General features: G+C 34.0%; 1 protein-coding gene across 1 annotated transcript; it reads left to right on the top strand.

Annotated features, from left to right (window-relative positions):
* Positions 1-2,570: 2,570 nt before the first annotated feature.
* LOC136971296 (synaptonemal complex central element protein 2-like) lies at positions 2,571-8,891 on the top strand. Its single transcript, XM_067265756.1, has 3 exons — positions 2,571-2,653; positions 7,662-7,827; positions 8,673-8,891. The coding sequence occupies exons 1-3, from the start codon at positions 2,571-2,573 to the stop codon at positions 8,853-8,855; spliced, it is 432 nt and encodes a 143-aa protein (XP_067121857.1). The 3' UTR covers positions 8,856-8,891.
* Positions 8,892-12,972: the final 4,081 nt, after the last annotated feature.

Here is a 12,972-nt window from a genome sequence, read left to right as displayed (position 1 = left end):
TTATTAACTTATCGGTTTGGCCAGATAAAGTTTTAAGAGTGCAAAAATCTGATAACAGATGGCGCTACACGTAAAGCAAACCTTTCCCCACTTGTACAGTACTTTCTACATGTAAGGAGCTGTCCAAAGATTACGTCCACATCTTTCTCGAAATTTTCCCTCCTCTTCCCCCATTGTCTCAGTTTTTGTACCGTCCAAAATGAAAATAATATAGCTTTTCATTCAATAATACATATTTAAATAACTAGTGAATTAGGCTTATACCGTATCTATTTATTTAGATATGTATGTAATGTAGCATGCTTTACTCCTACTTATCTGCATTTGAACTATTATACCACCGTAACGCGTGCGTTTGTGTGTATTTGTGAAGTTCATCTTTGGTTTAACCAATTCTTTTGTCAGATGCGTAAATTTCGAGTTACTTCAATGAATTGGTTGAAAACATGCCACGCTCCATACAATAGTTGGTTTAGGTTAATTAAGTTACGGCAACGCAACACTTGGGCGATCTGCCTAGATGCCTTCCGAGAGGTCTTTAAGGGTAACTGGCCCTTATTCGGGCGTTACAGACGTGGAGAAAACCCGGAAAACTCCACGTGGCCAGCCCGTCCAGGTGAGACGTGAACACACGTCCAAACTCCCAGAGTTGGACGTGGGAACAGAATCGCTTGGTTACTGGTGGGCCTACAATAGTTGGATTCTGCTTGCAATAAATTTATAGCTTATATAATTTATTCTCACAAGTCAAATGTTTTTTTAAGGGTCTGACACATATTGCAATAAATTTTAATAAACTTTGTTAGTCTAAATAAATGTATTTCCGTTTTATTGAAATAAAATTACATTTTATAAATTGAAAAATATCCGGTCTTCACTAAAGCTGGCTCGCGATTCAATTGTTTTTGCCAGTGCTAAAACGCCTTCAAGTACTTTGGCGACAGAGTACTGGGACAACGTGTCAATATATTTTCGCGTGGCGATTTTGTCGCAGCAAATCAACAAATAGTGCCCATAATTACAAGTGTACACGACATTATATTTACTCATCATTCTTAGCATTACATACAACTACTGTATTGGTGTGGAAATTTCAAAAAGATGCAAAACTAGCAAATATTAGATTTTAAAAATTAAATATAAAATTTTACAATAATTTGAAAGTTTTGCCGCCATTTAAAAAATCTCCATAATTCATTGCAAATCGCCTTCCATTTCGTGAAAAGTGTGTAGGCACATACGGAAGCGATTGTGTCGCTCTATGAATTATCAGGTGGTGGCGACGCGATCGCGCTAAGTAGAGAGCAAGCATAGGGGCCTCTGTTGTTATTATTTAAGTGGATAAACGCTAAAATATTTTCAGGTCTTATCTCGAATAAAAATATCATATAAACAAACTATTTAAATTTTAAAAAATTTTTCATATTTTATAATTGTATTAAAAATTTTTAAACAATTCCAGGTGGCGCATGTAAAAGAGCAGACGAACTGCGAAGAATTTCAAAAATTGCGTAAGATTTATCAAGTTTGTATCTTATTTATTTTATTCAATTATTTCGAATTCATTACACAATTACCATTCTTTAGTATATTTTCGTTGTACATTAAGCATTGTGAAATAACACAGAAACAAGAAATTCATCTATAGTTCAGTTCACAATAACTTTGGACTATTGCCAAAGCTAAGCGGCCTACCCTTAATTATCATAATATATAATAATACTTTTGTATGGATAATTAAGGATATAATATGTCACGCCTACCTTGGGACTATTTTGGCACGAATTAGCTTACTTATTAGTGCATAGCTTTGACAGTAGCTCAAAGTTAAGGTAAACTTTACTATAGTTGGGCAATCTGATTCATATAAATAGAAAACGGATTATTATGGCTTTCCTAAGTAAGCGGTAAAGCGATTTTAATATAGAAAGTTAAACAATCCAAGAACATATAGTTCGTTTTACTTGATGTTCTTGACTTGCTTATTTAGTTATATTAAATTTGTTAAGCTGTGTTAAGTCGCTTTACTAAGAAACGTGCCCAGTGTCATAATCCCTCTCGTATGAAAGAGACAAAATCATTAACTGGCTTACATTAACCATTTGCCATTTAGATTTTCACCCAAAAATATAATCAATTTTTATAAACATTTCACTTGATATACATAAAATATCATATTAATTTAACAAAAATGTTACATTCTTGAAGCTGGATGTACTGTACAGTACAGTACACTGACAGTGCCATAACTAGCCATTCATGTGCCTTGTGCAAGAATTTGCAATAGCTCCCTTAATTAGGTTTGGGAAAATAAAATAAACACATTCATTTTGGACCCTCCCGTTCGAAGTGGGTCCTGTGCGGGTGTACCTGTTGCATTTGCTTAGTTACGGCACTGTACACTGTACAGTAAATAAAGTCATGTGAACTTAATGTAAATCCTATTAGCGCATATTCTTTTCGTATGGCCAATAATAAAAACTACAGAATTTAAGTGAGCTTCATAGTAAATAAGTATTTTTAATAAAATTAAATATATTTTTTCTTTATATGTTTAAATAGGTTGATCCATGGAGCCATCGACTAGTAGCAATGGTAATATTTCTATAGAAACTAAAGAATCGGTTGGAGGAAATATTTCTCATTCCAAAGGGTAAAATATTTTTGTTATAATTTTTAATTAAATGTAACTAATATATAATCGTCTTTTCACGTGTGTGTTCGTATCACTCGGGTTGCAAGATTCTCTATTTAAGAACAAGTACAATATATTCTCTAATTTTGATTTACCTCGTTATTTCCAGAAATGTCTAAATCTAATGACCAGGCTTTTTTGAAATAAAATACGCTTCGGATTTTCGGTATTCACACAAAATATTTTGGAACTTCGACTTTCTACATTATTAATGGTTGATATACAAATTACACATTTAACAGAATATAGACACAGTAATTTATCTTATAACGCAATTTACGTGTTCTTAAAAATCATCGTATTTGGAATTTCTCGTGATAAAAACAAGAAGAAAATGGAGTTAGAAGAGCTTAAAATAATTTAAAAAAAAAAAAAAAACTTTCTCTTTTTTCATTCACTAAGTGGGTTACTATAACCAGGACCCTTAATCATACCTCGTATTTGAGATGCTGCACTCGGGGCCACTCAGAGCAGGGAGCTGGGGATTTTTTCCGGAGCCCAGAGAAAACTTAGTGGCCCGTAGCGTTGTCCATCCCTATAAATTAATACTATGTTTACTAACGACAAAATAAAATATTTAAGATTGTTTTTTATATTAATAAACAGCATTCTACATATTTTGTTTAAAAAATGGCAAAAGAGGCCCGCTCTACCCCAGGACCATACAAGTTCTCGGTGGTCCATGCATTAATTAAATACTATTCTTGATAAAAAGATTTAATGAGGTACAGTACACTCTCGTAGTATATATAAACTGGAATAACAGTTTTGTACATTCCGCTGAGAGTCATTACATTCACCTACATGGTGTTTCAGCATTTATCTTAGCGCATAAGCTTGTGAAAAATCACGTATGAGCTAATACGATTTCATATTTTGGAGATTTTATTCCCTTATCTACCGGGTGTGAAATTCGTACACTAGAAACACATATTACAACATTGTTTGATATAACGATGAAAGTAATCAAATAGAGTTTATTAGAAAATGTCATTGATAATAATTAAGGTCCAGATTTTTGGGTGCTGCACCCACTCGATTTTTGAAAGGGGCAGAGTGTCAAAAGACAAACCAAGTTGGTTTTAGTGCAGTAGGCCCTCTCATTGCCAAATTGTTTAGCACCCAAATGCACACAAATCGCAAACCTGCCCCAAAACAGTGACACCCAAACTATATATTTTGCACCCATCAATTTACAGTTTCAAAGAATATGTTGACAATTATCTCTTTTTGGTGGTTTTTATTCATTCACTTGAGGGAAAAAACAAATTCGTTAAACCAGACCCCGTATGCTGAGGAAAAAAATACGATAATTAGCTTACTCTCTCCTTTTGTTGAGAGAAAAGGGGGTAAAGCAGAATTTTCTGGACTAAACAACTAAGCTTTAGGGTTGTTTTAAGAATGTAAACAGATTCACTGAAAATCTGCAACACGTGTTTTCTTTTCTAAGGAAAGAACAATCTAGAAAATTCTGTATTGAGGTCACCTTACCCTGACTTGTGTTCCAATTTCCTTTGTTCGGTGTCGGCGACATTAGAAAATGGCAAAATTGTCCGCATCTAAACTGAACATTTTAGCAAATAAGTTTAAAGACGACGGCGTATGCACACAGAAAAGTTCTTTGCTGTTCCATTTGCGATTATATGATTTCGGTTGATGTGAAACACCAAGAAACGAAAATCAGGCGACACATAAGTTTGGAAAAACATAGAGAAGGCAAACAAAAAAGGAGTAATTTCGAGCATATATTTATAGGGGCACCTGGACATTGTTGGAGACAATCCTGTGGTGTTTATACTGGAAGAAACAACGGATTCCACAAAACGGTACGTGCTGAACATTCTTGTTGCACCATTGACCAGGTACAACCAATGTTCAAAATGTACCAACTTGAAAATACGAACTCAACGAACTCTAATATCTGGTCATCCGTTGGGGGTCTTGGATAAACAGTATGGTATTCTACTGAGAGAACTTCGAGAAAATTAACGTGTTTATCAACGAACCGCAGATCACCAGGAGGAACCTGGTGATTCTGCGGCCGTCGACAGTGTCGAGAAACTGGTCGCTGATCCAGTAGTGACCACAGAGCTCTACTCTGTGCATTCGTACAAGTTATTGGTGGATAAAATCAACGAGCTGGAAAGACGTGAAACTGAAATGCGGGATCAGTGGAATGTTGTAAGTCAGGCGCTTGGTGTACTGGACGGTTTTGCCCTGGACAAACTCAAATCTAGTTTATCAAAAAATCCCGATTTGAAAAATATTCTGAATTGCACTGAACTAGAATTAGGGTTTGGGTCCCGGGACTTTTTCTAAATTTAATTGTCTCGGGTCCTGGACTTTCGGGTCAAGACTCGAGACACGCTTGTCGAAATTGTATTGTAATAATAATAGTTTTAAAAGGTCATAATAAAGTTTATTAGCTTCCCGCGCTCTGTCATTGAGAGCGCCATCTGTTAGCTTAACGAGTAATTGCTTGATACTCCTACGTAACTTACTGAATGAGTACACAATAAATACGTTCGCCGCCATATTGTTATTTTGTGATGTTTGTTTATGAGATCGTGACATTTGCGACTGTCTGTGTCAGCACTATCAGCTCAGTCAGTCAGTCGTCAATTTCACTTTATGAGGTGAAGTACTGTGCGCGGTTGTGTTGAGTCAGTCGCAAAATACGGAATTTACTACTTGGAATTTGAATAAAACTGCACTTATTGCTTTTGCGGAAGATCTGTATTGCAGACTTTTTGAAAATATTCCTCGTATCCAAACGCCAGATTTGGAAATAATGGACGCCGAACCCAATACTAGTAGCTCTACAGTACACAACGAACGATGTGAGTCGTTTCAAAGTCAAATGGAACAGGCAATCAAAAAATCCAAGAAAATGTATCCGAAATTCTTGCAAAAAGATCAAGAGCAACATTAAAAAAGGAGTTTCAGTTATTTGAAGCAACCGGAGAACGTACTGAAAGTTTGGAACTAATTTATAAAGCTTTAAAAACAATAAAACCGACATCTGTTGAAAACGAGCGAGTGTTCTCCTTGTCCGGAGGCATTATTACAAAAATCAGAAACAGATTGTCGGACAAAGCTGTAAATGCTCTGATTTTTTTTAAATGCCTATTTTATTAAATCAGAAAAGAAGTCTAATTGCTAGTTTATTATATTATTTATATGACTAATGAATAGAGACTAGGTGATGATTATTAATGATTAGTATGATTACTAAGTTGGTTTTATAATTATAAGATTTTACAGTCAAAAAATGAATCTATGATTATAAGAATTAAACATACGAATTGTTTAGACTTTAACGTTATAAATGTTGGTATTTGATTTTATGTTCAATAAATGTTGATTTTTACTAAAATTGCTTTTTTATTGATACATCTCGCCAAAAATTAACTCTATTATTATTCTGAGAAGTCTCGAAGTCCCAAGACTTTGATCGTGGGTTGTCTCGTGTCCTGGGACTTTGAAAATGTCGAGACTTCCCAAACCCAAACTAGAATTAGGAGTAAAACTGAAACGTGTCCCCTTAGTCTCGGTCGACGTAAAAAAATCTTTTTCCTTATATAAAGACATTCTACCTCCGAATGAGAGAACTTCACTTTTAAGAACATTGAAATAGTTACTGTTGTAAATTACAATGCTCATCTTTATGTCTAAATTGCAATAAATAATTACCGTATATCTCGGCAGATAAGACAACGTATAAATTTTCGTAGAAGTTTTATAGTTTTAGCCAGGGCCGGATTTACCAATCCAGGGGCCCTGGGCACAAATTCGGTGGGGATCCCCCCTTTAAAAAGTAGGCAAATTTGATGATTTAGAAAATTTACACAAAATACTGTACTTTCAATTAGATTTCAACTAGGAAGTTGTAAATTTCATTTTAAAATAAGGTTATTGTAAACATACATATATTTTATTGTGTAAAACTAATTATTTTAATTTAACTGAAAAATACCTATGTGAAATTTTTTCCCGAAATTTTCCGATGTTTCATAGACTTTTTCTCGGGTTTGGTTTTCTCTGCCTGTTGCCCTCATGATTAGGCCACACTAGGCTGTCGCGGTAATAGAAAAGTTTTAGTTTTGTGGGGGCCCTGGGCACAGGCCCCAAATGCCCTTATGTAAATCCGGCCCTGGTTTTAGCATATATCTGCCCTATAAGACGACCCCCAAACTATCAACGGCCTACGAACTTATTCAGATGATGATCGCTGATCTAAACTAATAATATTGTATAGCGTATACGGAATTATGTCCTATTTGTAATTTTTCGAATGAACAAATTTTATTTTCTTGCACTGCCTTGCGATTGTTGCAAACGTTCGCACTGATTCGGGCATTCGGGTAAGGACCTTGACTATTCACAAAAACGTCCTATGGGTTATTCTATTTTGTGCACATACCCTACTCTCTTCTAGTAAATAATTACGGTTTGTCTGTCTTTTTATAATGGTTTTAATTTATATAAATTTCAATCTAATTTTTTGTATCTGTTCTATAAGACGACCCCGGATTTTGGGGGCCTTTTTTTATGATTCACCTGTCGTCTTATGTGCCAAGATATGCGGTATGTAATTTGTAAACATAGTACAGTACATCTTGTTGGTTTTTGTCTTAATACAGCATTTAAAAGCACCCAAAAATCCGGACCTTAATAATAATATGATATTTTAATTAAAATCTTTCTGTAACACAAGTTATATTCTTCTGCCAGTAAAGTTACGCAACTCGTTGCTGTATTTTTTTATACAACTAATCCATCTCGATACATTGTCCTTTTCAGCTGACATGAAAAATAAATCTTTAAAAATTAATTTGCACGTACTGTAATAATGTATATTTTAAATGTTGATTAAAATATTTAAGTTTCTTAAACGGTACAAAATTAATTACAATGAAGGATTATGCAAGATAAATGTTTTACAGTTTTAAAATCTTTTCCGTAGTAAACAAGTTGCTTCGTCTGAAAATGCTGAGACAAATGTGGCAAAGCCTGTTATGAATACTGAAAGTATTTATCAACAAGCTAAAGACATGATCGAACAGGTGAATCGTAAAAGAAAGAGAGATGCAGTGCTTCTTTCTGATATAAAAAGCTCCTTGGAAAATCAGGTAGTTAAATTTGGCAATTTATAATATATTTATGAATAATTTTTTAAAAAAAACTTATTTTTGTGAAATGATTTTAGCAGATTATAAATATTTAATTGGACTGCAATTTGAAAAAATTGTAGACCTATAAATTCCTACTGTTTGCCCTTCCTTAATTAATCTCGAGAACGGAGTTAGATAGATAAAAGTCGAGACTAGATATGGAAACCTCAGGGACAGGCGGCCCAATTAACCATATACGACTTCCAGTCTAGACCAGAGGTTATATGATTTTAATTCAAAAATTTTTCCCAGAACGGAGTTACTTAGTACAGGGGCATATACTACTAATTTGAGATCGATAGCATACATTTTAAATTAAATATTGCAGCCCGGCATTGTGACGATGTCACAATAATTTTCGTCTTATTTTAAATTTCATTTTATGTTATCTCACTGTTAATAACTAAAACTATTTATTTACATTGACAATGAAATTCTCTTGCACTATTGTAACTACATAATTAATTATACTAGATCAGGGACGGCGAACCTTTTTGAGTCCGCGTGCCATATTGTAAGCATACTTAGCTTTAAAGATGTTAATGCGTGCCAAAGTCTTAGACTTCGAATAATGATATTTTAAAGAAATTAAACGAATACGCTTTAATTCGAATAAATGTAAAAAATCTGATTGAAAAAAGGATGATCAGGTGATAAACAGAAAGGATGATTGAAAAAGATAGAAATCATGTGATAGATTACGCGCTAGATGATTTCTCTTACGTGCCACTTTTGGCACGCGTGCCATAGGTTCGCCACCCCTGTACTAGATCGTATCAATTACACATACCTTGATATTGTAGGTAAAAGATTCGTACGAGAAGATATCGCAACAAATGCTTTCCATTTATAACAACACAGAAAAAACTCTGGAACCTAAATTTGCCGAATTATTTGCGATACTCGAAAGAATATCGAAACTAGAACAAGAGCTACAGGAATTTAGAAATATGTTGCACACTTTATATCAAGATACACAAAATTAACTGTAACCATTTAATATTAATATTTTTTGTGTTGAGAATGTGTTTACATGTATTATCGAATGTTAAAATGGATATCCAAGTTTGAGTAAATTTAAAACATTGAAATGTAGGTTTATTGGTCATGTTTATTTTATTTAAAAAATTATAAAAATGCAGTGCTTTTTTGTCATAGAACGCAATGGAACGGCGTTCCACCACCTTTTTTTGATATATTTTAAAAGTTTTTAAGAGAATTTTTGAAAATTTGATGTTTGGTCCGCATTGAATCGCTCTGTTGAGCATAGAAGATCGGCAACAAAATTATTAAGACGGTCCTGCTCGTGTGCCAAATGTGTACGATGCGTGCGTACTGCGAACTTAGTTTGTGGTAACTGACATACTGCTCGGCTCGTTTGGTCGTGTCACGATTTGGCGGCAATGCAGGAATTGCAGTGCTAATTGCGACCGGTGACAGTCATTTCGACTGTTTTATATTTCATTGCACAACTGATTTCGACTGTTTTGTAATTCGTTGCGCAACTGAATTGTGAGGGTGTATGTACAGTGAATAAATTTGAAAAATTTGCGAAAGGTAAGTAATTTCTTTATGGTCAAAAATCGTTGGAGAAAGGAAAATATATTTTTTTAAATTTTTAGCGTAAACCTGTGACCCCGTATTTAAAAATAAATAAATAAAGTCACTAATTACTTTTCAACCACCGGTCCTGCTAATAAAAAGGCCAGAATATCAACAGACACAGTCAAAATCACAGAACACATGGAAATAACGACGCTTGTTAATATTTCTGAATATGATGTTGAGAAGCAATGCCAAACTACAAATGACTGGCCTGACTGCTGGACATAGGAACAAAAACATTGATTTTTGCTTGAAAAATGAATGGCTCTGTGTTCGCAAAATGAAACTTGGCTGTACACCTTGTAGAAAAGTTGGAACTCTTGGAGTTGAAGCGAAAATGGGAATGAATGTTAGCGAAGAGTGAGCCAACGAGATAACATATTCCGGCAAAGATAGAAACCAACAGTTAGCGTCACTTCGAAAAAAAACTTTTAATCACAAAGAATCTGCTTCACATAAAGCAGCATTAAAAATAGTTACTGAAAGAAAAAAAAAATGATGCTTGAGAATATTTCTGTAGTCATTATCTCATGAAAAAATAATAACTGAAAAAATTTTTCAAACTGCTTATAAAATAGCAAAGGAAATTCAATCACTCCATCATTTTGAAACTGAAATTGATTTGCAAGAACTCCACGGAGTTGAAATGGGTCGTATTATTCATTCTACAAATGCGTGTATTAACATTGTTAATCATATGTGAAGAAACGAAGAAAACTGTGGTTAAAAAAATTGTTGAATCCAAGAATAAAATTTCATTGATAATTGATGAATCAACTACGATAAGCAAAAAAAGTACCCTCATAGTATATGTCCGAAGATGTATCGAAGGTGTTAGAATGAATTCACTGATTAATTTGTTTTTGGACTTGGTAGAACTTGGAAAATTTAACGGCAGGAGTATTTGATTCCTTACTTCAATGTCTTCACTCTTATGGGAGGACAGATTATTATTTTAAAAAATATTTAGTTCTCTGGCGTGCGACGGTGCAGCTGTGATGTTAGGTTGTAAAAGTGGAGTGAAAAAAATTGCTATCAGAACTTTTTCCTTCTATTATAGTTTGGCATTCCACTAATCACAGACGAGAATTATCAGTAAATGATGCTGCCAAGGAAACTTCAGGAATAAGTAGATTCAAATCATTTATTAATAAACTTTACATCATATACCATGCTTCAGCAAAGAATAGTAGAGAGTTGCATTCATGTGCAGAATTACTGGGAGAAGCTGCTGAAAATTGGATGAGTTTTGAGTACCCGATGGGTTTCATATAGTTTGCGGACAGTTTTGGCTGTATGGAATAATTTTCAATCCCTTGTGTTTCATTTTGAAGTAGCAATAAATGATCCTACTAGAGACAAAATGATAAGTGCACATATGATGGCTTGAAAAGAAAAATCACGTCTACAGAATTTTTACTGGATCTAGGATTGATGTGTGATGCTCTCCAAGAATTGTCAGAACTAAGCTTGGAACTACAGGACCACAACATGGACCTATATAGAGCAAATAATAAAATAAAAATGCTAGTACAAGTTTTCGAAGAAAGAAAACAGAACTTTGGGCCCTATTATAGATGCGCTGTTGATGCTGTACACGATCTTCACTTTCGTGGAGTTTTATTCCATGAAAAAGAAAAAAAAAAAAAAAAAAAAAAAGAATCAAGAAAGGATCCTGCCATTGACCCAAGTAAATTTTATACAAAATTGAAAAGAGTCAATAGAAAGAAGATTGCTTGATAGTAAAGACGACGAGTTGGCGAATTGGTCTCGTGTTCTTGATCAAAAACATTGGCCTAAAGATATTAATACTCAACTGACATTTGGAGAAGAAATTAGAAACTTGTCAATCAGATTGCAACTAAATGAAAGGGAAATGATTCATGGATTCCGTGAATAAATTCTCAAAAAGACATCCAGAAAATCTACTGCATTTGATAAATACTTCAAATACCATTCCAATATCTTCGAGTGAATATGAACGCGGGTTTTTGCAGATGAACCTAATTGCCACCCCAACAAGAGCTTCGTTAAAGACAGACAATTTCGGCACTGTTATTCATCCAACTTGTCGGACTGCCTCTGAGACTTTTCAATTCTTCAAAATACATTTATCTCTGGTTACTTGGAGGATGTCATTCGGCCACAGATACTAACAGTAAAAAAAAGAAGTCCAGATGATTTGTTACACGAAAACTGGACAAAACTTTGGAATATATTATAAACATTTGTTTTAAAATACGATTAATAAAAGTAATGTAATATATTTTTAGTAATGAGATGAGCGTTCCACCACTTCTTTTCCCCCAAAAAAAAGCACTGTAAAAATGTATATAAAAATATTGTTTTGGTACATATTTTTGTGAATATAACATTCGCTAGAGTGTAATCAATTTAAGTTACCATAGTAGTATTATTAGATCAATGTTCACTTCAGCAAGTTAGGTGATATAGTATTTACATACAGGCACTCAGACTTTTTAACAACTTGCACTTTCATACATAATGCTATATCTCTAAAATCACTGTTCCTGTGCCAAATTAGCACTTTTGTACATTTTCCAGCAGACACAGCAAAATTTCAAGCTGTTGTGTAATGAATTTTGCCAGTTTTGCTATCGGTAACGACAAAATTATTTGTAAAAAATTAATTTTATATTCCCTTGAAAGAACATGCAGAACCTACCTTTATAACATGATTGACCATCAAATTAAGCACTCTTGTGAATTATAGTATAAGTTAAACTAGTAGATTCAGTTACAGGTTCGCCTGGTATAATGTAAAACCTTGATTAATCGAGGTTAAAGAATGTATTTATTTACAGAACATATACATTATTGAGATGAAAAAAATAGAAGCATATATATATAAACAAGTGTCAGTTCAAAAAGATGATTAGTAGCATTACTAAAGAAAAATAATACATTGCTCTTTGTCTTGTGACAATTGCATACTTGCATAACCATTTGTGGTGTAACATTTACTGTTTCCAGCTTAGATTTCATTGATATATATTGTGAATTATATCTAAATTAGATCGCTCATATTTTTTTCTTTTCCTTTTCCTGTTGAACTACAGAAGCCAAAATCTCGAAATGACAGATATTTAAGTCAGTCTCTCAACATCTAAACTGATTTTCCTGTAAATATCACAGAAAGGGATTATAGCCAAATTCTGCTCTTCTCATTAGATATGTGGTCTCTAGGAGTAGCTCAACAGGCAAAAACATGCAAGTTGTACTAAAATTATTAACCACATTTTCATTTCCTTTGGTGCAGGAAGCCATGTTTATAATTTTTACAAAAAAAAAAAAATGCCATGAGCTCATTTAAAATTTGGCATTTTACATAAAAATCATCAGTGCAGCGTTTTCCAGGCCGTATGCAGGTGATTTGTGTCTACCTGTTCTATAGTACCAAGAGGCTGAAGGCCAGATGGCCACGCGGTAAGGTGGCAACCTACCGCTCTGGGGAACCTGGAATCAAATCCAGACGGG

The sequence above is a fragment of the Centruroides vittatus genome, unplaced genomic scaffold (genome assembly GCF_030686945.1).
Source record: "Centruroides vittatus isolate TY-2023 unplaced genomic scaffold, ASM3068694v2 contig_2433, whole genome shotgun sequence".
NCBI lineage: Eukaryota > Metazoa > Arthropoda > Arachnida > Scorpiones > Buthidae > Centruroides > Centruroides vittatus.
This window is presented reverse-complemented; position numbering and strand designations above follow the sequence as displayed.